Genomic DNA, 24,732 nt, shown 5'->3' on the forward strand with positions numbered 1-24,732 from the left:
CCATTTCTATAGCTTATTAAGAAGAGTGCTAAGGTATTTAATAACAGAATTAAAACCACAATCACAGTTTGATTTCTATTCCTATAAAATCACTTGAAATGTATTTCTCCCTAGTAAATATTTTCCAAACTGTAAAAATAGAGTATAAAGTACTATGCACACACAAATGATTTTTACTGAGTCACCCAAGTTATTTTACAAAAGTTGATAAAAATAAGATTAATTTGTGATAAGAAAAAAAAAAGACTATCACTGTAGCCCAGTGAAGATTCTTATAATGAATTCTTATCACATTTAGTTTACATACAAAATTCTTAGCACTATATTTATCTTTATTTTAATACTTATGTAATCTAATCCAGTAATTAATTCTAAGTATGTTTCTGCCATGAGATTTTCTTCTGCCCCCTAGACTTTTTTCCACTTTGTTGCATTCACAGAGTCCTGTATAGTAAAAAAATAATAATAACAAAAAAAATGAGAGGGGGAAAAATCACATTAAATTAAAAATTGAATCAATATTTTAGCCCTCAATTCTGTTTCAATTAATCCATTCATTTGACAATTGTTTTCTGAGGACCCAGTATGCACAGATAGTGGTCCAAGTGCTATGGATAAAACAGTGAACAAGAGAGGTATGTGTTCTGCCCTTGCAGAGCATATATACTCTCATGGGGAGAAAGAAAACACACAAGCAAACATATACAAATTACAGCTGGTGGTGTTACTGCAGTAACAGAATATGGTGATACGTAACTGCCATGTACCTAAAAGGCAAAAGGAAGGGCTAAGCAAAGAGACAGGGAAGCATCCTGAGCGAAAGAAACAGCAGATCCCAGGTCCAGGCAGAGCCTCTGGCCTCTGCCTAACTGACCACCCTCACCTCATGCTTATTTCTCATGCAGCATCAAGTCACAGCCTATATACCATGTCTTTTCATCTTTTCTCAAGTATCTTTGACGACTCTGATTGTGTAAAACTTATTAATCTTTCCCCGCTGGCAAGTATGTGTGTGTGTGCGTGTGCATGTGCGTGTGTGTGTTTTGCTTATTCCATGAAACTTTTTAGACCTGAAATACCTATTGTGGGCATATATACAGCCATCATTCCAGAACATGGACTCAAACACAATCAATTTTAGAAACAAGCACGTTAATGGAAAGATGTAAACAATTACCCAACGCTGTTCTTACCAAGCATATTCATTTGGTTGAACAAATCAACACATATAAGTTATTAGGTTTTTAATCTAATATGAATAAGGATTGCTTGAAATTAAAGTTAACTCATATTTTAGCAGTATATTTCTAAATACAGTAAATTCTATTGGATTAGCTAATTGTCATTTTGAATAATACATAAAACATAAAAAGTCTTTCCTTGTGGTGACACAAGTATAGCACAACATACAGAGTTGTTGAGTCATTATGTTGGACACCAGAAACTAATGTAATACTGTGTGTCAACTGTACTTAAATAAAAATAGGTAGATAAATAAATAAAAATTGAAATAAAAAGATAAAAAAGTCTTTCCCTATGCAAGAAAACCATCTACTCTGAAACACTTTTCCAAAATTTTTTAACATTTGCTTTTAATATTTGGGGACTTAATTCACCTAGAAACAATTTTGATGTGAAGTGTTCCTCACCCACTCTGCGCAACCACCAAAAATGATCTTGCGTTCAACTGGACATTCACGAGATCCAGTAGGCCACACCTGGTACCAGATGAGCTTTGCAGAGGATACGGTGGAAAACCACAACATGTGAGCAGGACAGTCTTAGGCTTGCCCTCATTAAGAGTCCTAGCAGCATTCTAGTGTAAACTCAGGTATGAAGCAATGGGTGGGTGGGTACCTAAGTCCCCCTCCTTAGAAACCTCAAGCAGCACAGGAACCCATATCTCTTGTAAGAATGCATGAACCTAACCTAGGGCTCACTGCAAGGGGATTCCCACATTCATGCCATTAGTACTCTCATTAAGACATTTATTGTCCTAGTCATAATCCTCGCAGTCTGGGGATCATTTTTATCATAGCCAATGCCACCTGGTAATACAGCTGATAGTCCACTTTTACCAGGTTTCCAGAGAAACAGGGTGCTAGAAGGCTAACACAAGATCATTTTCTCGTTGTGAAAAAGAAAAGGTTCATTCATCTTTACTCACAGGCAATAATGTCATTTTATTTTTCCTGTTGGAATAACCAATTATACCAGCACCATTAATTGAACACACCATTCTAGAAATCTACAATGTCACATGAAAAGCTCCCATATGTGTATAGGTCTTTTCTAGAATTTCTATGCAGTTTCATGGGTCTTATTTGCCACTTCCTATACTGTTTTCACATTTCCTTAATTCCTACAGCGTTCTAATAGGCCTTGACACTCTGCAGTGCCAATGGCCCTCTCCACCACATATATACTCTTGCTTTCTTTCTTAATACTGTCTTGCCTATTCTTGACCTTCTGTTTTCCCAAAAGCTTTTTGATCAGTTGATCAAACCTCAAATATACACTAACAAAACAAAACTTTGGAATTTTTACTGAAATTAAGTTAAATTCATTTCATATTTAAATTAGAGATAACTGTTTTCTTTATTATATTAACTCCTCTTATCCATTAATATGATACAGCTATACATCAAAATATTTTTAAATATTCTCAGGAAAGGCAATTCATACCATTTATTAAATTGACTCTCACATACTTTATAGCTGTAAATATAATAGTATAATCCATTATGGTAGATAATTTGTATTTAATATTTGGTATACATTTGCTAACTACTGCATAATGAGAAAATCACGTTTTTATATACTGTAATTTTATACTTATTCTATTATAAATATTTTAAATTTCCATTATGATTTCTTCTTTGACCCACGAGTTTTGAGTATGTCTTTAAATTCCAAATGCATATTTTTTCTATTTGTGGTTGATTTCTAAGTGAATTTCTTTATGTCAGAGATCACAGTCAGCGCTATAAACTTAAATATATAGTATTATTTGAAATTTGTTAAGATATATTTTGATTTGGTACATGGTAAATTTTTATAAATGGTCCATGTATGCTTGAAAAGAATATGGGTTCTCTAACTTCTGGATGCAAGTTCTATATATATGTTCATTATATATATCTTGCTAAATTTTTTTGTTATTTCTCTACTCTTAACTATTATCTATTCTATTAATAAAGATATATTTTTAAATGGTCTGCTCTCATAGTGAAATTATCAATTCTCACTCCTAATTCTGATTTACATATTCTGGTGCTTATAAATTTAGAATTTTATATCCTCCTTGTGAACTAAACCTTCCCGTATTATATAGTGACCTCTAAAGCCTAATGTTTTTTGCTTTTAAGTTCGTTTGTCTGACATTACTATAGCTACATTACCTCTCTTTTGTTAGTATTGCTCTGTGTATCAGGGGGAAAATGTTCCCCAAAGATTCCTTCTCATTAACCTATACAGATGACCAACGAATTAAATGAGTGCTACAGAGTTGGCTTAGTCCTGAAAGCTAGTTTATCAATGCTAATTGGTAAAACAAATCCCTAAGCATTAATTTCAGGATAATTAAAACAGGAATGTGAGGATGGAGAAAAAGGAGAACAATACTATTGCACCAACACAGTCCCTCTCTTCTTCCAACAAGACATGTTTAAAAAGCCATTTTCTTAGCACTTGCTCACTGAGAAAAAATGACATCACCTGAGTAAGAATTCCTACCATAATTTAAACCTGAGACATATTTCAAGTCACACTTCAAAATCAACTTGATTACATTTATCCAAGAAGCGAACTGTTTTAGATGGCTGCAATTCAAATTAAAGGCTCACTTAGGACTCTAATACATCTTTGATTGAATGAAATGTGATTTGGCCAGCAACGCCAAGAAGGTACAAGGAGAAATATACTAAATTACCAAGATGTCAGGTCTTTTCAGAGATTGCTCACTGAATCAAATTTGTGTCAAATTAAAGAAAGGGCTAGATAAATTTTTACGAGGAGCCTAAGTTGGGTTTTTTGTACTGCATATGCCAAGGACATATGAGGACAAAGTGAAAGCAGTAATACTAAGAGACAGGAGCCTGGTTTCTAGTCTTTTCTCTGTGGTTGAAGAGCTGTATGAGCACAGACAAATCATTTTAGCTCTCCAGGACTTAGGTTCTTCATGTCTAAAATGATTGTTGGAATAAAAATGATTTGACCTAGCTTCCAAATACAATCATCTACAAGTCTATGAGTCTAGATAATTCCTACAGACAGCATCATAACTCAAAGGGCATCAAGTGGCTGTAACATCAAATTAATTCATGAAATGTTAAAAGCAAATTCTGGTAAAATCAGCCGGTTTTCCCAACATACTCTAAAAACCATCCAGAAATGATCGCTAAGATACTCTTTTCTAAAATGAAACTTTAAAGGATATCAAAACTTATCCTAGATAGGTCAAGCCATAAAATATGGGGATAAAAAAAACAATAAAATGTATTTAGTTCTAGAAGGGAGTCAAGCATGGTTATAAAAACGATCTACTTGGGACATTCTATGAAGGTGCTCATTTTGAAATTATCGGTCCTTCAAGTAGAAAATCCTTCTGATCAGAGAAAAGTATCAACAATGGAGCTGAGAGCCCAGCAGTACACTAAAAATTGGAGACTGCCGGTCAGATACGTGATCGTGGGTGGCCCTGATGCAGCCACCTTACATGTCACAGAGGAACGCACAGATTCTTACATGAGAGAACAATCAAACCATAGCACTGTTTTTCAAAGAGCAGCATGACTGTCAGCCCTTGGGTGGGGATGGCAACCAAACTGGGAAGTTAGGACAGCAATGTCTGTTCTCGGTACTTATTTTTATCTCTAATAATGCTGCAACTTACAGAATGTGAGTATGAGGACAGCAACATGGTAGAAGTCCCAAAGTTCCAGTAGATAAAAAAAACTGCAAGCCACCCACACGATGACAATGCATTTCGCTTTTTGTGCTTTAATCCTGGCAGTTAACCTCCACAAGGGAGGAGACACATGTCAAGGTGAGAGTTTTTGCCCCAGATTTTTCCCAACTCTCTACCTTTCCATGGTTTGGAGATACTGCGCCATGTCTCTATCAATTAAAAATTCCATCATCAATATACCTAAAAGTGCTTCAAATTTTATGTGGAATTTATTCTGTATCTCTATCAGTAGCACAAAATGAAATAGATGCCAAAATAAGTAAACTTTCCAGAATAGTATCAAAGGTTTTTTTTTTTTTCTTTAGAGTCACAAAGAGTTGCACTCTTTCAAATAGATATTTGGGTCATCTTCAACACCAGAATGAAATGGAACTGAGAATGATTATGCTGAGGAGAACAGAATAGACACCTATTCCTTAGAGGGCTTACTCAGTGATTTAGGCATTAGTCACAATCAATTAGCAGAGATTCCCTCGTCTAGTTTTACCTCACGAGTCACTGATCTAGGTGTCTGACTTGATGAAGGCAAACTCTCCCAGGAAATCACGTCTTTCAAATTAGAGTCCTCTCCCTCCATATCTTTTCCTGAACAAAGAGAAGGGAAGAATTGATCAAATGCAAAGGGCTACACAGAGAAAGGGTGTGCCTTAATGAGAAAAGCCAAGCTACATAAGGGGAATCCACTTTCTTGTTGTAGAGTCATCTCATCTTTATCTCCTGTATTAATCACTTTTCTCCCTGCGTTAAAAAAATAACAGAGCAAACATGATCCTTCTTCTAGGATCATTCTCAGTTCATTTAAGTTAATTTTTGAGCGGTCCCTTTGTTCCTACTTCCAAATTATTTAAGAAAGTACTCTTCAGATAAATCCTAAATATACACAACTTACAGAACATAGGTACTAGGTATTACAGAATATAATTCTTTCTTCAGGGTCTACTTCTGGGATAAAGAGCAGCGTGTTACATATGCCTCACTTTGACTTCTTGAATTATTAATCATAAATAAATAAGCAAAATGTTAATGTATATAGAAAATCATTTCAGGCTTTATTGAAGAATATAATATGAATCCTCCCTAGGAAACTCTGTGCTGGTTTTATTATAGGAGCATTGTTAATTACTCTCTTTCACTGAACAGAGTATTTCAGAGAGGAACAAAAGGAAATATTTTTCTCTGATCTTAGAACTAAGATTTCAGAGTACTGTCCCCATATCATAGCAGCCATAAATATTATGATTTAGAAATTTTGTGACATGGCTATTATAAAATTAATAGTATAAAATATAGTAAAAAATATAGTAAACAAGTACTTTGTAACAAAAAGTGCACTTGTGAATGTGTTAAAAAGAAAACCAAATAGAAATTGTGAACTATTAAAACACACGAGTTGATTTTATATATATATACATATGTATCTATATGTATCTATCTTAAGAAACATCAATGAAAAAACAACATATCAAAACTAATGTGAAAGTTAGCTAAAGCAGTGTTTAAAGGGGAAATGTACAGTTTTAAATACATTTATAACAAAAACAGAAAAACTGACAAATATTAGGTTTATATGTAATCATAAAGGCTAAGAAAAACTGAGGAAATCTCCAAAAAAAGTAGAAAGTAAGACATCATCAAGAAATACAGCAAATAGAAAATAATTTAAAATAGAACAATCAACAAAATCAAAGACTTGAAAAAAAGACTTAAAAATATTCAAACTTCTTTCACTACTCAATTTAATTAACATTAAGAAGGAAAAAGGGCACAGCCACAAACCCAACTATCACTTTTATTCATTTATTTGTTTCTTTGTTTATTTTTGACACAGACAGAGCGTGATCGGGGTAGGGGCAGTGGGAGAGACAGAGAGAGACAGAATCCAAAGCAGGCTCCAGGCTCTGAGCTGTCAGCACAGAGCCGGACTCGGGGCTCAAACCCACAAACTGGGAGATCATGACCTGACCTGAAGTCAGATGTTTAACTGACGGAGCCACCCAGGCACCCCCCAGCTATCACTTTTAGAACTAAATCCTTTTGGGGTGCCTGGGTGGCTCAGTCGGTTAAGTGGTTAAGTGTCAACTCTTTGATTTCTGCTCAGGTCATAATCTCACAGTTCATGGGACTGAGCTTAGCATCTGGCTCAAGGAGCATTTGACAGCAAGGAGCCTGCTTGGGATCCTCTCTCTCCTTTGCTCTCTGCCCCCACCCCCACTCACACACATTCTCTATCTCTCAGGATGAATAAATAAACTTTAAAAAAAAAAACTTAAAAGAAGTATCTTTAGACAAATTTGATGAAATGGAAACTTTTAATTTTTTTTTTTTTTTTTAACGTTTATTTATTTTTGGGACAGAGAGAGACAGAGCATGAACGGGGGAGGGGCAGAGAGAGAGGGAGACACAGAATCGGAAACAGGCTCCAGGCTCTGAGCCATCAGCCCAGAGCCCGACGCGGGGCTCGAACTCACGGACCGCGAGATCGTGACCTGGCTGAAGTCGGACGCTTAACCGACTGCGCCACCCAGGCACCCCGAAATGGAAACTTTTATAGAGAATTATAAACCATCAAAATCTACTCAAGAATGTGTAGAAAGCATGAATAATATAATAGCCAGTTTAAAAGTTCAATAATTAAAAATCTCATCCCAGGAGGTAAAAGGCATCTGGAGCCAGAGAGGCTTCCAGATGAAATTTTATCAAACTTTCAATGAACAAAATATCTTCCTTATACTAATTATTTTAGAGATTTTTTTAATGTAAAGTTACCAAATTTATACTAAAAGGTTAAGAAAATTCTCACATAAAAACAAAATATATAAAATACAAGTAAGAAAAATCATAAGCCAAATTCAAAAATGGACATAGATGCAAAAATCCTAAGTAAAATATTAGTAAAAAGTGCAATGAAATAAATGTGTTGATTTAAGTAACATTTATCAAAAAAATTCAACGTATGCTCAATATCATACAAATCTATCAATATAAATGGGTACATAACAAATGTTAACTAAAGGACAGAAATCACAGTATCATCTGAACATATAATAAAAAATCTGAATTTTCAAAATCTGAATTTGAAAAATTCAGTAGTCTTTCAAGGGAGAAATAGAAGGGAACTTCTTTAACTAATAGAAAAGGTTATCTATTCAAAATATTGAGCCAACATTATACTTCATGGTAAAACTTTAGACATATTCTCATTGTTTAAGGAAAACATAAAAATGCCTGCTACTACTACCCTTATTTAACACTGAATAATATATGGGGTCCAAGCACTAAAACAAAAGAAGAAAGGGGGAAAAAAACCTTAGGGATTAGAAACAAAAGCAAGTAAATCATATATATAAATACTGTAATTGTCTTACACAGAAAATTAAAGAGACTCTATAGTCAAACACTAGAAATAATAAGAAAGTTTGACAGGATAGCTGATAATAAATTAGAAACATTCCATAAACCAACAATAACCAACTAGACATTGCAACAAAAGAAAATGTATCATTCACAATAGAAATAAAAATATAAGGTAACTAGAAATAAACCAAAAATATATAGTAAAAATTGCAAACATTTTATTCAAGTGTAAAAAAAAATACAATTACTAATGAACCCATATTCATATAGAAGAAAACCCAGTATCATAATAATGATAAGAATCCTTTAAACTAATTCACAGATTCAATGTAAATCCAATCAAAATTCAAGCAGGGGGTGTGTGTGTGTGTGTGTGTGTGCGCGCGCGCGCGCGCGCGCGCACGCGCGTCCACACTCTGTATGTAGACAAACTAGAGAATACAAGTCTAAGAACAGCAAAGACAACTTGGACAAGGAGAACAGATTGGGGGCATTTGCCCTATCAGATACCAATACTCATTATAAGCTAAAGTAATCAACAATGTGAATTAATGTAAGAATAGAAAAACAGATGAAGAAAAGAGAACAGGGATTCAAAAACAGACACAGGAACATGAGAGCCTTTGCCATTTGATAGTGGTGGCACTGGCGATCAGTAGGGAAAACACTGAAACAAATGGGGTTGGGGAACTGGCTTTCCCACCAGAAAAAAAAAAAAGAAAGAAAGATTATATCCCTATCTCAGAACATGATAAGATCAAAGATCAAAATATACAAGATAAAATAAAAGAAGCTATTTTTATTATCTCAGCATAGGAATAGATTTTTGAATTACAAAAACACAACTTATAGAAGAAAATATTGATAAATCTGAATATTCAATAAAAAATACTGTCAACAGGGGTTCACCTGGCTGGCTCAGTCAAAAGAGCATCTGACTCTTGATCTCAGGGTTGTGTATTCAAGCCCCATCTTGGGTGTAGAGATTACTTAAAAATAAATTCTTAAAAAAACAAAAATAAAATATACTGTCAACAAAGCTTTAAAAATGCATTCACCAGGAAGAAGGGATATAAAGGATATATATCTAGGATACATACAGAATTCTTGAAATTCAATAGGAAGACAAGCCAATAGAAAATAATGAGTAAAGTATATTAAACTAGCGGATACTCTTAGTTGGAAGTAACAACAACCAACCTCTGCTGATTTGAGAATAAATAAAATTCATTGCATGTCCTCTGGACAACTCCTCTAACCACCTGAATGCTGAGGGTGCACATTTAACACTCCTGATACTGAAGGCTAAAACTGCACCATACTAAAAATCACTGAATATATATGTGTAGAATTATATCTGGACTTTTTACTTGGTTCCATTGATTCCTACTTCTGTCCTTATGCTAGTGTCATAGTATCTTAATTATTACAGCTCTGTAAGATGTCTAGAAATCAAGTGGTTTAAGTCTTTCAATGTTGTTCTTTTTCAAAACTGTTGCTATTTTTAAAGCATTTTTTAAAGTTTATTTATTTTTATTTTGAGAGACACAGAGACAGCGAGAATGGTGGAGGGGCAGAAAGAGAGGGACAGAGAGAATCCCAAGCAGGCTCTGTGCTACCAGCAGAGAGTCCGATGCAGGGCTCGAACCCACAAACCGTGAGATCATGACCTGAGCCGAAACCAAGAGTTGGATGCCTAACCGACTGAGCCACCCAGGTGCCCCCAAAATTGTTGCTATTATTTTTGGGGGGTAATTTAATGGTAATTTATTTCAAAAAGTAATTCTGAAATAGCATAGAAAGAAAAAGAAAATCCTTATGTCACATCATTTTAAAAAAAAGAAATGAAATAAATCAGAGATCTAAATCTAAAAACTAAACTGTAAATTTTAGAAATAAACAGGAGAGAATGTGATTTACAATTATGCAAATGTCTTAGTACACAAAAAACATGAAAGGTAAAATAAAAACTGATAAATTAAATTTCATCAAAATTCACTGTTTAATAATTTCTCAGGTTTCTCTTGATTTTATACAATCAGTAAATTTCCAAGTGTCATATATCATACCTTAATTTCACCTCTTTGATCCCAGTTCATTCATGTGGCTCATGATTTTGCTCAAGTTCCCTAATTTCTCTATGCTTCAGGCTCATCATCTATAGAACAGAAATACTAACAGTGCCTGTATCATAAGGATGTTATAATGATGGAGGGAGTTAAGATGGCAGAAAAGTAGGGGAACTGGGATTTTCCTCGTCCCTCAAACACAACTGTATCGAGGTCAGATCACTTGGAACATCCAAGAAATCAATCTGCAGAGTGGCAGAAGAATCTCTACAGCTGGAGGGAGACAGCTTGGCAGGATCGAGGTGTGTGTATGTGACTTGTGGGAGATAAAACAGCATAGGCACGAAGGGGAGGGAACCCCTTCTGTGGAGAGACAAAAGGGAGAGAAAGAGGGGTTGTGAAAGGGTGGTATGGAGTTAGCACAAGAGGAAAACCTCTCTGGACCACAGACTGAGGAATGATAAATACAGAGAGCGCCAGTTTTTCTTTTTTGCAAACAGGCTTAGGCGCTAAAACTTAGAGGCTCGAATGCACAACCTTCTCTGGAGTGAATCCAGGAGCCCTGGCATACGCTCCTGGGGAGGAGCAAAGAGGCCCTGGAGTGCATAATGTGGTACAGCAATCTCAGAGGTGCACTGAGAGAGAACAGTCCCTTTCTCGGACTCTGGGAAGAGGGTTTATTGTGTACCCAAGGACAAAAGACTCTGCAGGCGCCAGCCAAAGGCCTTTTATCAGCAGGGTGGAAAGGCTCTATTCTGGAACAGGGGAGAGAAGACACACCAAGCCGGGTCCTTTAAGACTTCGGGTTTTGAATCCCAGAGAATCAAAGATATTTATGTCCTAACGTGGAGGCACCCAAATATATAAATCAATTAATCACAAACATAAGCAAACTTATTGATAATAATACCATAATTGTAGGAGACCGTAATACTCCACTTACAACAATGGACAGATAATCTAGGCAGAAAATCGGTAAGGAAACAACAGCTCTGAATGACACATTGGCCCACATGGACTTAACAGATATATTCAGAATATTTTATCCTAAAGCAGCAGAATACACATTCTTCTCAAGTGCACATGGGACATTCAACAAAATAGATCACATATTGGATCACAAAACAGCCTTCAACAGATACAAAAAGACTAAGATCATACCATGCATATTTTCAGATCACAACACTATGAAACTTGAAATCAACCACAAGAAAATATTTGGAAAGCCCCCAAATACATGGAGGTTAAAAAACATCCTATTAAAGAACGAATGGGTTAATCAGGAAATTAAAGAAGACATTTAAAAATACATGAAAACAAATGAAAATTAAAACATAACAGTCCAAACCCTTTGAAATGCAGCAAAGGCAGTCCTAAGAGGAAAATACATTGCAATTCAGGACTATCTCAAGAAGAAAGAAAGGTTCTAAATATACAATTAACCTTACACCTAAAGGTGCTAGAAAAGAAGCAGCAAATCAAGCCCAAAGCCCACAGAAGAAGGGAAATAACAAAGATCAGAGCAGAAATAAACAATATAGAATCAAAAAAAAAAATAGTACAAGAGATCAATGAAACTAAAAGCTGATGTTTTGAAAGAATAAACAAAATTGATAAATGCCCATACAGACTTCTCAAAAAGAAAAGACAGAGGACCCAAATAGATAAAATCACGAATGAAAGAGGAGAGATCACAACCAACACCACAGAAATACTAACAATTATTAGAGAATACTATGAAAAATTATATGCCAACAAACTGGACGATCTGGAAAAAAATGGAAAAATTCCTAGACAGTCACACACTACCAAAACTCAAATGGGAAGAAATAGAAAATCTGAACAGATGCGTAGCCAGCAAAGAAATTGAATCAGTTATCAAAAATCTCCCAAGAAGTAAGAATCCTGGGCCAGATGGCTTCCCAGGGGAATTGTGCCAGACATTTAAAGCAGATTTAACACCTATTCTTCTCAAACTGTTCCAAAAAACAGAAATGGAAGAAAAGCTTCCACATTCATTCTATGAAGTCAGCATTACCTTGATTCCAAAACCAGACATAGACTCCACTAAAAAGGAGAATTACAGGCCAATATTCCTGATGAACCTGGATACAAAAATTCTCAACAAGATACTAGCAAATCGAATTCAACAGTACATTAAAAGAATTATTCACCATGATCAAGTGGGATTTATTCCTGGGCTGCAGGGCTGGTTTTAATATTTGCAAATCAATTAAGTGCTAAGGTCACATTAATAGAAGAAAGGATAAGAACCATATGATGCTTTCAATAGATGCAGAAAAAGCATTTGACATAAAACAGCATCCTTTCTTGGTAAAAACCCTCAAGAAAGTTGGGATGCAAGGAACATCAGAAAAGCCATATATGAAAGGCCCACAGCTAATATCATCCTCAATAGGGAAAAACTGAGAGCTTTCCCTCTAAGATCAGGAACACGACAGGGATGTCCATTCTCACCACTGTTGCTCAACACAATGTTGGAAGTCCTAACCTCAGCAATCAGACAACAAAAAGAAATAAATGGCATCCAAATTGCAAAGAAGTCAACCTTTCACTCTTCACAGATGACATGATACTCTACGTGGAAAATCCGAAAGACTCCACCAAAAAAACTGCTGGAGCTGATACATGAATTCAGCAAAGTCGCAGGATATAATAGCAATATACAGAAATTGGTTGCATTTCTATAAACCAATAATGAAACAACAGAAAAAGATATCAAGGAATCCCATGTACAACTGCACCAAAAACCATAAAATACCTAGAAATAATCCTAATCAAAGAGGTAAAAGGTATGTATGCTGAAAACTATAGAAAGCTCATGAAAGAAACTGAAGAAGGCACAAAGAAATGGAAAAACGTTCCATGCTCATGGATTGGAAGAATAGATATTGTTAAAATGTTGATACTAACTAAAGCAATCTACACATTCAATGCAATCCCTATCAAAATTACACCAGCATTCTTCACAGAGCTACAACAAACAATCCCAAAATTTGTACAGAACCAGAAAATATACCGAATAGCCAAAGTAATGTTGAAAAAGGAAACCAAAGCTGGAGGCATCACAATTCAAGACTTCAAACTGTATTACAAAGCTGTAATTATCAAGACAGTATGGTATTGGCACAAAAACAGACACATAAATCAACGGAACAGAATAGAGAACCCAGAAATGGACCTATATATATATGGCCAACTAATCTTTGACAAAGCAGGAAAGAGTATCCAGTGGAAAAAAGACAGTCTCTTTAGCAAATGGGAGAACTGGACAGCAACATGCAGAAGAATGAACCTGGACCACTTTCTTACACCGTACACAAAAATAAACTCAAAATGGATCAAAGACCTAATGTAAGACAGGAAGCCTTCAAAATCCTACAGGATAATCCTTCAGCCACCTCTTTGACCAAGGCACAGAAACTTCTTACTTAACATGTCTCTGGAGGCAAGGGAAACAAAAGCAAAAATGAACTACTGGGACCTCATCCAAATTAAAAGCTTCTGCACGGAGAAAGAAACAATCAACATAACTAAAAGCAACCGACGGAATGGGAGAAGACATTTCCAAATGACATATCAGATAAAGGGTTAGTATCCAAAATCTATAAAAAACTTACCAAACTCAAGACCCAAAAACCAAATAATCTAGTGAAGAAATGGGCAGAAGACATGAAGAGACACTTTTTCTTTTTGTTGTCTGATTGCTGAGGCTAGGACTTCCAACATTATGTTGAGCAACAGTGGTGAGACGCTTTTCCAGAAGACATGCAGATGGCTAACAGACACATGAAAAGATGCTCACCATCACTCATCATCAGGGAAATACAAATCAAAACCACAATGAGATTCTATACAAATTTTAGGATTGCTTGTTCTAGCTTCTAGAAGAATGCTGGTGCAATTTTGATTGGGATTGCATTGAATGTATTGAATGCATTGAATGCATAGATTGCTTTGGAAACCAATTTGACATAAATTATATATAAAAAAACACAATCACAATGAGATACCACTTCACACCTGTCAGAATGGCTAAAATTAACAACTCAGGAAACAACAGATGTTGGAGAAGATGGGGAGAAAGGGGAACCCTTTGTTCTGTTGGTGGGAATGCAAACTGGTACAGCCACTCTAGAAAACATTATGGAGGTTCCTCAAAAAATTAAAAAGAGAACTACTCTATGATCCAGCAACTGTAGTACTAGGAATTTATCCAGAGGATACAAAAATGCTGATTCAAAGGGGCACATGCACCCAATGTTTATAGCAGCACTATCAACAATAGCCAAATTATGGAAATAGCCCAAATGTCCATCAATTGATGAATGGATTAAGGTGTGGTATACACACACACACACACACACACACACACACACACAATGGAATACTACTCAGTGATAAATAAGGAATAAAATCTTGCCATTTGCAACAATGTGGATAGAACTGGAGGGTATTATGTTAACTGAAATAAGTCAGAGCAAAACAGGTATCATACAATTTCACTCGTGTGGAATTTGAGAAACTCAACAGATAAACACAGGGGAAAGGAAGGAAAAATAAAACAGAGAAGGAGGCAAACCATAAAAGACTCTTACACACAGAGAACAAACTGAGGGTTGCTGGATGGGAGGGGTGGGGGGTGGGGGGTGGGCAGGGGCAATGTGTTAAATGGGTGATGGGCATTAAGGAGGGCACTTTTCAGGATGAGCACTGGGTGTCATATGTAAGAGATGAATCACTGGGTTCTACTCCGGAAGCCAAGACTACACTGTATGTTAACTAAAGGATATTTTTTTAAAAAAAGATGTTTTAATGATTAGATGAGGTATTATACTTGAAGCACTCAACAAAGTGCTGACAGGGTCAGCATTTAACATGTTGGTTATTACTGTTAATGTTTCAAGAATTCACTTTCTTCATTTACATTTTTTAAGATTTATTCCATTAAACCATGTGATTATTTTTCAATCTGTTGAAAAGAACTATCCAGAAGCTAGAAACAATGGTACTACAGTAGCAACAAAAAGCCCAGTGCCCAGATTTTGGTTCCTAAATACTATTCTCCAATAAAAGGAAACAAATCTCTGTGGAGAAATGGCTGAATTTAGGGCTAGGGTGTGGGTAAATACAAGATAAGCCTGAAGTATCTTGCAAAGCAATAAATTAATGAAATGCTAAAAAAAAAAAAAAACCCAAACCACAAATATGGGATAAAGACAAGACACAGGAGTCAACCTGAAAGACATTCCAAGGGCCAAGGCTAGAACAATTTGAACAATAAGCTAAATGACAATTGGATTATAATAAAGTATAAAATAAATACAAATGATTCCAAACTCATAAACAAATGATCAAATAAATAAGTAGGGGAGAAGAGAGAAAATATTTTTATAGAATAATCCCAAAAACCGTATGTATACCTCCTCTTCCAACAGGTAGAGTTTAATTCTTGCTCCCTTCCCCACTCATGAGAGCAGACTACACTTAGTGGCTCACTTCCAAAGAGTGAGAAAAAGGAAACACAGTAAATTTGTAGTAGAGAAAACACCTCTAGTAAATACCACCTTAACCATTATCAGTAGTGTCATGTGGATGTCATGTGCCTCCTGACATCATGTGACAAGAAGGGAACTTCACTTCTGTGGTGTTCCTCTCCCAAACCTATAATATTTTATGTCAAATACGTTTCTTAGAAAACTTCTTGGAGCAGCGCCAAATTCTAGTCCTGGGCTGTCTATCTCAGACCTTTATATGGGAAATAAATAAACTTACAGCTCTTAAAAGCCATCAGTGTTTCAGTTTTTCTACCATTCACAATGGTACCTAATCCTGGCATTCAATGGTTCTAGTAGATTTGGGAGATTCACTTAATTTCCTAGTCCTCCCAAAAGTTGTTTCAAATCTTGCTATTCTCCTAAGCCTGTAACATATCCATATCTTCCCCTCACTCCCAGCAGTGGACCAACCTGCACTTCAGACAAAATAAATCCATCAGTTGGAATTCTCTGGCATCCTTGATGCATAACAGACCAATCCTCCACCTCTGCACATCTGACCTCTTCCTAGGGTGGTAGGTAACACAGGAGCCACGCGCCCTCCATTTAGGCATTGGATCCCTATCCCTACCCTGCAACCACACATACATCCTGCTCTTCATCAAAATTTTCACCTTGTTTAACATCCATTGTCGCTTTTTGCCTGATTCAGTCTTTTATAATGGGTACAAAATGATAATTTTCCAACCCTAGCACTGCCCCCCACTTGCTTTTGTTGTGGTACAAAACATAAAACATAAAATTTACCATCATAACCATTCTTAAGTATACAGCTCAGAAGTGTTGACTACATGCATATCGTTGTGAAGCAGACCTCCAGAACATTTTTATCTTGCAAATCTGAAACTTAGTACCCATTGCACAACAACTCCACTTTTCCCACTCCCCCAGGCCCTAGTAACCACTATTGTACTTTCTGTTTCTATTGATTTGACCATCTACGATACCTCATACAAGTAGAATCATACAGTACTTGTCCTTTTGTGACTGGCTTATTTTACTTAGCATAATATCCTCAAGATTCATCCATGTTGTAGCATGTGACAGGATGTTCTTCCTTTTTAAGGTTGAATGATATTCTATTGTATGAATATACCACATATTGTTTATCCATTCACCCATTAATTCCCAGTCTTATCAGCTATAGCTGACAGGCAGCATTGTATATGTTTAAGGTGTACAGCACAATGATCTGACTTATGTACACCCAGAAATGACTACCAAACCAGTTTAGTTAGCATTCAGCATCTCATACAGATCCTCTTAACAACTTTCATGTACAACACACAATGCTGTTAACCAGAGAGACATCAGGTTGTATATGACATCCCTAGCACTTTTTTATCTTATACCTGTAAGTTTGTACCTTTTGACTATCTTCATCCAAATCTCCCCCTCAACCCACCCCCTCCACTTCTGGTAACCACAAATCTGATCTCTTTTTCTAAGGTTTTGTGCACTTTTTCATTTGTTCAGATTCCACACATAAGTGAGACCACACAGTATTTGTCTTTCTCTCTCTGATTTTTTTCACTTAGCATAATGCCCTAAGGTTCCATCCATGTAATTGCAAATAGAGGGTTTTCCTTCTTTTTTATGGCTGAATAATATTCCTGTGTGTGTATAGTTCCATTTTTTACATGTGAATATTTCATTTTCCCAGTATGATTTATTGAAGAGACTGTCTTTTCTCCATTGAATATTCTTAGCTCCCATGTAAAACAGAAGTTGACCATATATGCATGAGTGTATTTCTGGTTCTCAGTTCTGTTCCATTGGTCTATGTATCTGTTTTTATGTCAGTACCATACTGTTTTGATCATTATAGCTTTATAATATAGCTTGAAATACAAAGTGTTATGGTCTTTTGTGGTGCCATATAAATTTTAGGATTGTTTTTCTACTTCTGTACAGAATTCCATTGGAGTATCAATAGGGATTGCACTGAATCCATAAACGACTTTGGGTAGTATGCACATTTTTAACAGTTTTAATTCTTCCAGTCCATGAACAGGGTATAACTTTCCATTCATTTGTGTCTTCTTCCTTTTCTTTCATCAATGTAACGACACAAATTTTAAATACAGACACAGTAAGAAACAGAAAGTCCAAATAAAGAAGTTGAATTTGGGCCAAAAATCTTGGAAAAGACATGCAAACAAACTCTAGGGCTCTATGACTTCACTTATACCAAATATTTCAGGAATAAATAATACCAATTCTACACAAAGAATTTCAGAAAATAAAAGAAGATAGAATACTTCCCCAAAACGCTTTATGACACCAGACATCCCCTGCTATCAAAAACAGACAAGAATGTTAAAAGAGAACACCACTACCTCTCATGCACATATTTAAAAAAAAAATAAGTCTTTAATTACCTGGTGCTGGTTCAATTAAATATCCATATTCAAACATTCCAGAAGGATCACAGATCTAAATTTGAGAAGTTAAACAATAAGCCTTTAGAAGAAAATATAAGAAAATACCTTCATGACCTTCAGAAAGTGAATATTTCTAAAACAAACACCAGTCATAAAGAAAAACATTGAAAAATTGGACTTCCTTAAAATTAAAAATTTCTCTTCATCAAATGATATTATTAAGAAAGTAAAAAGGCAAGAGTGCCAGGGTGGCTCAGTCAGAAGAGTATACAACTCAATCTTGGGGTCATGAGTTGGAGCCCCACATGAAGTGTAGAGACAACTTAAAAAAAAAAACCTTAAAAAAAAGTAAAAAGACAAACCACAGAATGGGAAAAGATATTTGCAATACATATATCCTACAATAAACTCACTTAAATGACACATAAAGAACTTCTGCAAATGGGGGCACATGAGTGGCTCAGTCGGTTAAGCATCCAACGCTTGATTTTGGCCCAGGTCATGATCTCATGGTTTGTGAGTTCAAGTCCTGCAACAGGCTCTGTGTTGCTTGGGATTCTCTCTTCCTCCGCATCTCTCTGTCCCTCCCCAGCATGCACACATATGTGTGCTCTCACTCTCTCAAAATAAATATTTTTTTTTAAAAAAGGACTTCTACAAATGAATAAGAAAATGAGAGTACTTAATAGAAGAACGGGAAAAGTGTTTGAACAGCTAACACAGATAAAAAGAATAGATAAGGAAGGATATGAAAAAGTACTTAACTTCACTAATCAACAAGGAAATAAAAATTAAAATCAAAATGTAATGTTACTACACAGCCACTAGGTTGACAAAATGAAAAACACAAATAATACAAATAAGTTTTGACGAGGATGTGGAACCACTGAAACTTTCAAACGCTGCTGGTGGATTAACCACTTTGGAAAATTGGTAGGCACGGCTACTACACCTCAACAGATGCAAACTTTATGAACCAGCATCTCATTCCTATGTATATATCCCCAATGTACATGTATTCCTATGTATATATCCCCTATGTACATATCCTATGTGTATATTCACCAAAAGACATTTACATGGATATTCATAGCAGTACCATTTGTAATAAAGACTACTAACACTCTGTTTACTTAAAACAATGAATAAACAAACTGTAGTATATCCATTGAGTAGAATATTACCCAGCAGTAAGAATGAACAAGTCACAACTACGTACAGTAACATGTTTGCATCTCACAAATAAAACATTAAGTAAAAGAAGTCAGACTCAAAAAAGTACATAAAATGTGAATACATTTACATAAAGATCCAAAGCAAGCAAAATTAAACTATGGTATTAGAAGTAAGGGCAGTAGTTATCCTTTGAGAAAGGGACTCAAAAGATGTACTAGGATTCTGGTAACATCCTGCTTCTTGATCTGAGTTCTGGTTACAAAGGTGCACTCCCTTTGTGAAAATTCACTGACCTTGTACATTTATGAGTACTTTATCACATGTATATAAAATAAACTATATTGAGATAGTATTTTATTGTATTTCAATAAAAATTCAAGGAAAAAAAGACAAGCTAGAAGCTGGGAGATTTTTGATTTATGTATTAAAGATAAGGTTATTAGCTATAAAATACAGAATATATGAATTTTTTTAAAAACAAAAACAAAAAAAACCCAGAAAATACAAATGAAATGGAAATAGCCTAATAAATAAAAAAGATGACAACCTTGCCAGCATTCAGGAAAATGCTTATTAAAATAGTGTGATACCACTTTAACTGATCAGTTGGGAAAAATCATTAAAATGGATAACATTCACTATTGATGTGGGTTTAGGGAAATAGGCTAAAGGGAAAGTAAATTGAAATAGTATCAATCCCTTTATTTTTTTTTTTTAATTTTTTTTCAACGTTTATTTATTTTTTTGGGGACAGAGAGAGACAGAGCATGAACGGGGGAGGGGCAGAGAGAGAGGGAGACACAGAATCGGAAACAGGCTCCAGGCTCTGAGCCATCAGCCCAGAGCCCGACGCGGGGCTCGAACTCACGGACTGTGAGATCGTGACCTGGCTGAAGTCGGACGCTTAACCGACTGCGCCACCCAGGCGCCCCGTATCAATCCCTTTAAATGTACATAAATTTTAACCAGAAATCCCTCCTCTATGTATCTCTCATAAAGAAATACTGACATGTAAATATTGATCGAAGAACAAGGATGTTTACTGTAGTACTGTTTGGGACAATAAAAATTTGGGGAAAAAAAACCCAAAATGTCCTTCAATTATGGGACAATTAATAAATTAAGACATCCATAAAATGGAAATCTAATAGACCATCCTAAATTTCCCTGATTTCTATCCCACTGCCCTTTCAAAGGCTTTCAAACTTCATAAAGTTCTACTGAGTCAAAACAGTTTGTGACATACAGCACAGTAAGTTATAAATAATAATTAAATAACTAAAATTGCAGGTTTATATGTTCATATCAGAAGTAAAGTTATTAATTTAATAATATTTTGTTAAGAGCCCCCTGATAGAAAGGCTGTGGTTTTGATGCCCTGTAGAACACTAATCAGTTTTATTTCTAATTCAACAAAGTTATTTCGAAATGCCTTCCCTAATAGACAACACATACCCTGTTCCTCAAAATGCTCTTTCAACCAGCACTACTCCCTGATTATTTAATGAGTTGAATAAATTACTTGAGACAGCTTTTTTCCATATTTGGAAGGGTTTTCCTCTAATACAAGGTAGCTAAATGAAGTGACACTTGAATGCTGAGTGATTTTTCAAGCATATATGATTTTAACCTTTAGAAAAAAGGGATTGGCTCCTTGTCTACAATGCTTTTGAGAATTTTGTCAAGTCTGAGGCTTTCAAAATTTGATTTGAATAAGTGAAAAACCTTCAAGGTTACTAGACCTTGCACTTTTTAAATAACCTACCTTCTTTAAAGGAATGCAGGGCTCTGTTAAGAATTTTTTAAAACTAAAAAACCCGCTAAATTTACTGACCCACTTTTTGTGCCTATAACAGACAGCTTCCTCTCTGCTAATTTATATACATAATGGCATTTATTGTTACAATAGCATCTCATCGTCTAGTTAGATTTTATATTTAATAGTCTAGCAGTCTCTCAAGAGATTCCCTTATATGATTCTATTCAAACTTATATAGGCTCGTATCAGACAATCACGATTTCATCACTGAATACCACAGGTCATTCACAAGTTCAGCCAGAGTCTCCCTTTGTAATCTTGGATTCCATGCCCTGCCCTCTGGAGCACCACAGAACATGCCCTTTCACAATAGCTCTTGGCACATTTGTACACCGGTGTAACATCTACTGTTAGGTTCTCTTCTCCAGGATTCACATCCCTACTTCCTTATTCCACTCCCTTCAATTCCTCTCTTATTCTACATTGAAAATAAATGTGATAAAACTTATTTCATGTCTGAGAAGTCCTTTACTGTAGCTTCCAGTGAGATAATTTGATAAGCTAATAATATGATGCTTTTCTTTTTTTTTAAGTTTATTTATTTATTTATTGAGAGAGAGAGAGAGAGAGAGAGAGAGAGAGAGAGAGAGAGAGAGAAAGGCAGCAAGAGAGGGAAAGAGAGAATCCTAAGCTCCGTGCTGGCAGCATGGAGCCCAACTCAGGGTTGGATCCCATGAACCAAACCATGAGATTATGACCTGAGCTGAAATCAAAAGTTGGACGCTTAACTGCCTGAACCACCCAGGTGCCCCAGTATGATGCTATTCTGACTCTAATGCACAACCTGGGACCTGTTTTATTCACCCTCACTGAAAGCTTTTGGGATTTTCCCCTGTGAGTGGAAATTTTACAGTAATGTTCCTTGATGTGGTGTCTTTTTTTTCCTTTTGTTTCACTAGTACTTGAACTCACTCTCAAACCTAGAAACTTATGTCCTTCAGTCTGTGAACTTTTTAGTAAGTAGCTCCTCAGTTGCTTTTTTTTTTTCCTGAATTCCTATTAGTTACATGCAGACTATCTTGAATTCATCCTCTAATCTTATCTTTTCTCTACTTTTTACCTCTTTATCCTATTTTCTGAAAGATATATCTAACTTTATATTCAATTCTGGTATTTCTGTTAGCAGTTGCTAAATTTCTAACAGCTCTTTTTATTGATTGATTGGTCCTTGTTTTGACAATCCTGTTCACGTTTCTTGGTGCAGTATTGTCTCAGTTCTCTAAGCATATTAATTACAGTATTTACTTATTTGTTTTCTACCTGCATTGTCTCTGAATTCATTCTTTTTTTAAATTTTTTTTAACATTTATTTTTGAGAGAGACAGACAGACAAAGCATGAACAGGGGAGGGGCAGAGAGAGAGGGAGACACAGAATCCAAAGCAGGCTCTAGGCTCTGAACTGTCAGCACAGAGCCCAACACAGGGCTCAAACCCATGAACTGTGAAATCATAACCTGAGCCGAAGTCAGACACTTAACCGACTGAGCCACCCAGGCGCTCCTGTCTGAACTCATTCTTTTCCCATTTGTTTATTTTACTCAAAAGCTTTCCTTAGATACCTATCTGGTGACCTCTGGCCATTCATTCATGCATAACACTAAGATATTAAGAAGGGGTGTGTGTGTGTGTGTGTGTGTCTTTGACTAGTAGTAAGTAGTCCTTGTTATATGAAAATTCAAAGACAGAGGGAGACACACATACATTGTCCTTTAATTGAGAACTTCCCAAAGTCTGTAGATGTTTCCTCAGAAAAGCCAATTTCCCCAGAGATAAATCCTCTGATTTCCTGCCTATGGTGTATAAACCTGGCTACCAGCATTGTTAAGAGCTGAGTGGAGGAAAATGGACGGTTGATGGGAAGAAGGGAGGGAGAGGCTTAACCTTGTGCTAAGCACAAACTTTCTACTACCACTCCATTTTCAGCCTAACAGCCCTCTCCCCTCCCAGTCCAGCCAACCTCCAAACCAAACAACTCCTCCACCTCCACCTCTACAGAGCAAGCCTCCTGTCCTTAGCCAAGGTAAGAAAAGAACAACTGTCTTGTGTCTAGAAAATTCTAGTATTACAGGCTTTCAATAATTTTCCTGTTTCACTCAGTACCTTCAATTCCTGAATACTTCTTAGTTCTAATGCAAAAATCTAGCTCCTACCTCATCCCTTTCTGGCAGTGGGTTTCTTCTCCTCTTCTCTGCTAAAGTCATCACCCATCTGCTTTCCATCTTCCAAAATGGTTAGACTCTTTCACCTTCCAGTGTCTCCTCTCCTATCAAGATGTCTGTATGGGTTTACATCTTTCCATTCCCTCACTACCTCTTTAGTAGGATTTCTAGAGGGAGCATACACTAAAGCCTGTACTTAGTCTGCCGTGTTTTAGTGCAAGGATTGCTCAGGTTCTTGTCTCCTAAATACATTTTAAACAGTTTACCTTGGTCATGTTCAGAGCTGAATTTTTAACATAACAAACAAAAAACTTTAATTTTATTCTTACTATATTTTACCTTGTTTAGTTCCTTTTCCAAATCCGCTGAGATTACTATAGCACTTTCCCCATATGACTATTACAAGATAAACATTTATATTACAATCTACCTGCATACAAATGTCCACAATATATTGTAATCTTCTTGGGAGAGACCATGCTTTCTCTACTTCCCTTCCCTTCCAAGTCTGGCCAGGCCAAAACATGCACTAGAAAAATGTTTGTGGAACGATGAATTTTGTTACCAACTGTCATTGTGTGGTCCATCTTATCACATGTTTCTCTAGCAATAAGAGTACTTTTACCAGGTCTGGACAAATGCAAGGTGTTGGGCAACATGGAAAGCTTTTCTGTTAGGGTGTGGACTTCTATCACGGGTTCTAGATTAGTAGATTAAAATGGTATTTTCCCAAAACCAGGAAAATCCCTTGGCCAGAAGAAGAGAGCAAATAAAAATCAGAGAAGGAAAGGAACAGGTCAAAACTGGAGAAGAGGTGCTAGGCATCTGTGCAAGGAATGAAATATGAAATGGAAAGTCATACAAGGCACAAGGCCATAAATTAAAGAGGTCCATGAAAAATGAACACACATAAGAGACCCATTTTTATGTGTGCTCATGTGTTGTTTATGGGCAGACATGAAAGTTTAAAAGCACCAGGCTGGAGAGAACATCCTCTTGTCCCACCCTACTCATTCCTAGATTCCCTAGCCTTGGAATAAGGCAAGGTGTCCCTTTTTTGCTCAGTCTGAGATCCTGTCCCTAAAAAAGTCTGAGCCTCAAGCTCCTATGAATTACTCTGGTGTCCAACCTTTTTCCTCGGCTCAGGCACTGGAGCAGGCCTTGAAGAAGGCTATTTGTAGAGCATGTCCTGAAAGTCCGGGTGCATGGCATTATACACTGG

The 24,732-nt window shown here is 36.1% G+C and overlaps 1 protein-coding gene across 1 annotated transcript in view; it reads right to left on the bottom strand.

The window, feature by feature from the left end:
• The window catches only part of PTPN20 (protein tyrosine phosphatase non-receptor type 20), a 90,511-nt gene that overhangs the window by 55,554 nt on the left and 10,225 nt on the right, over window positions 1–24,732 (bottom strand). Inside the window, exon 3 of the mRNA XM_043596806.1 lies at window positions 5,457–5,554. Within this exon, the coding sequence (XP_043452741.1) occupies window positions 5,457–5,554 (98 nt within the window). The remainder of the gene's footprint in view (window positions 1–5,456; window positions 5,555–24,732) is intronic.

This window comes from Prionailurus bengalensis, chromosome D2, assembly GCF_016509475.1.
Source record: "Prionailurus bengalensis isolate Pbe53 chromosome D2, Fcat_Pben_1.1_paternal_pri, whole genome shotgun sequence".
NCBI classification, from domain to species: domain Eukaryota; kingdom Metazoa; phylum Chordata; class Mammalia; order Carnivora; family Felidae; genus Prionailurus; species Prionailurus bengalensis.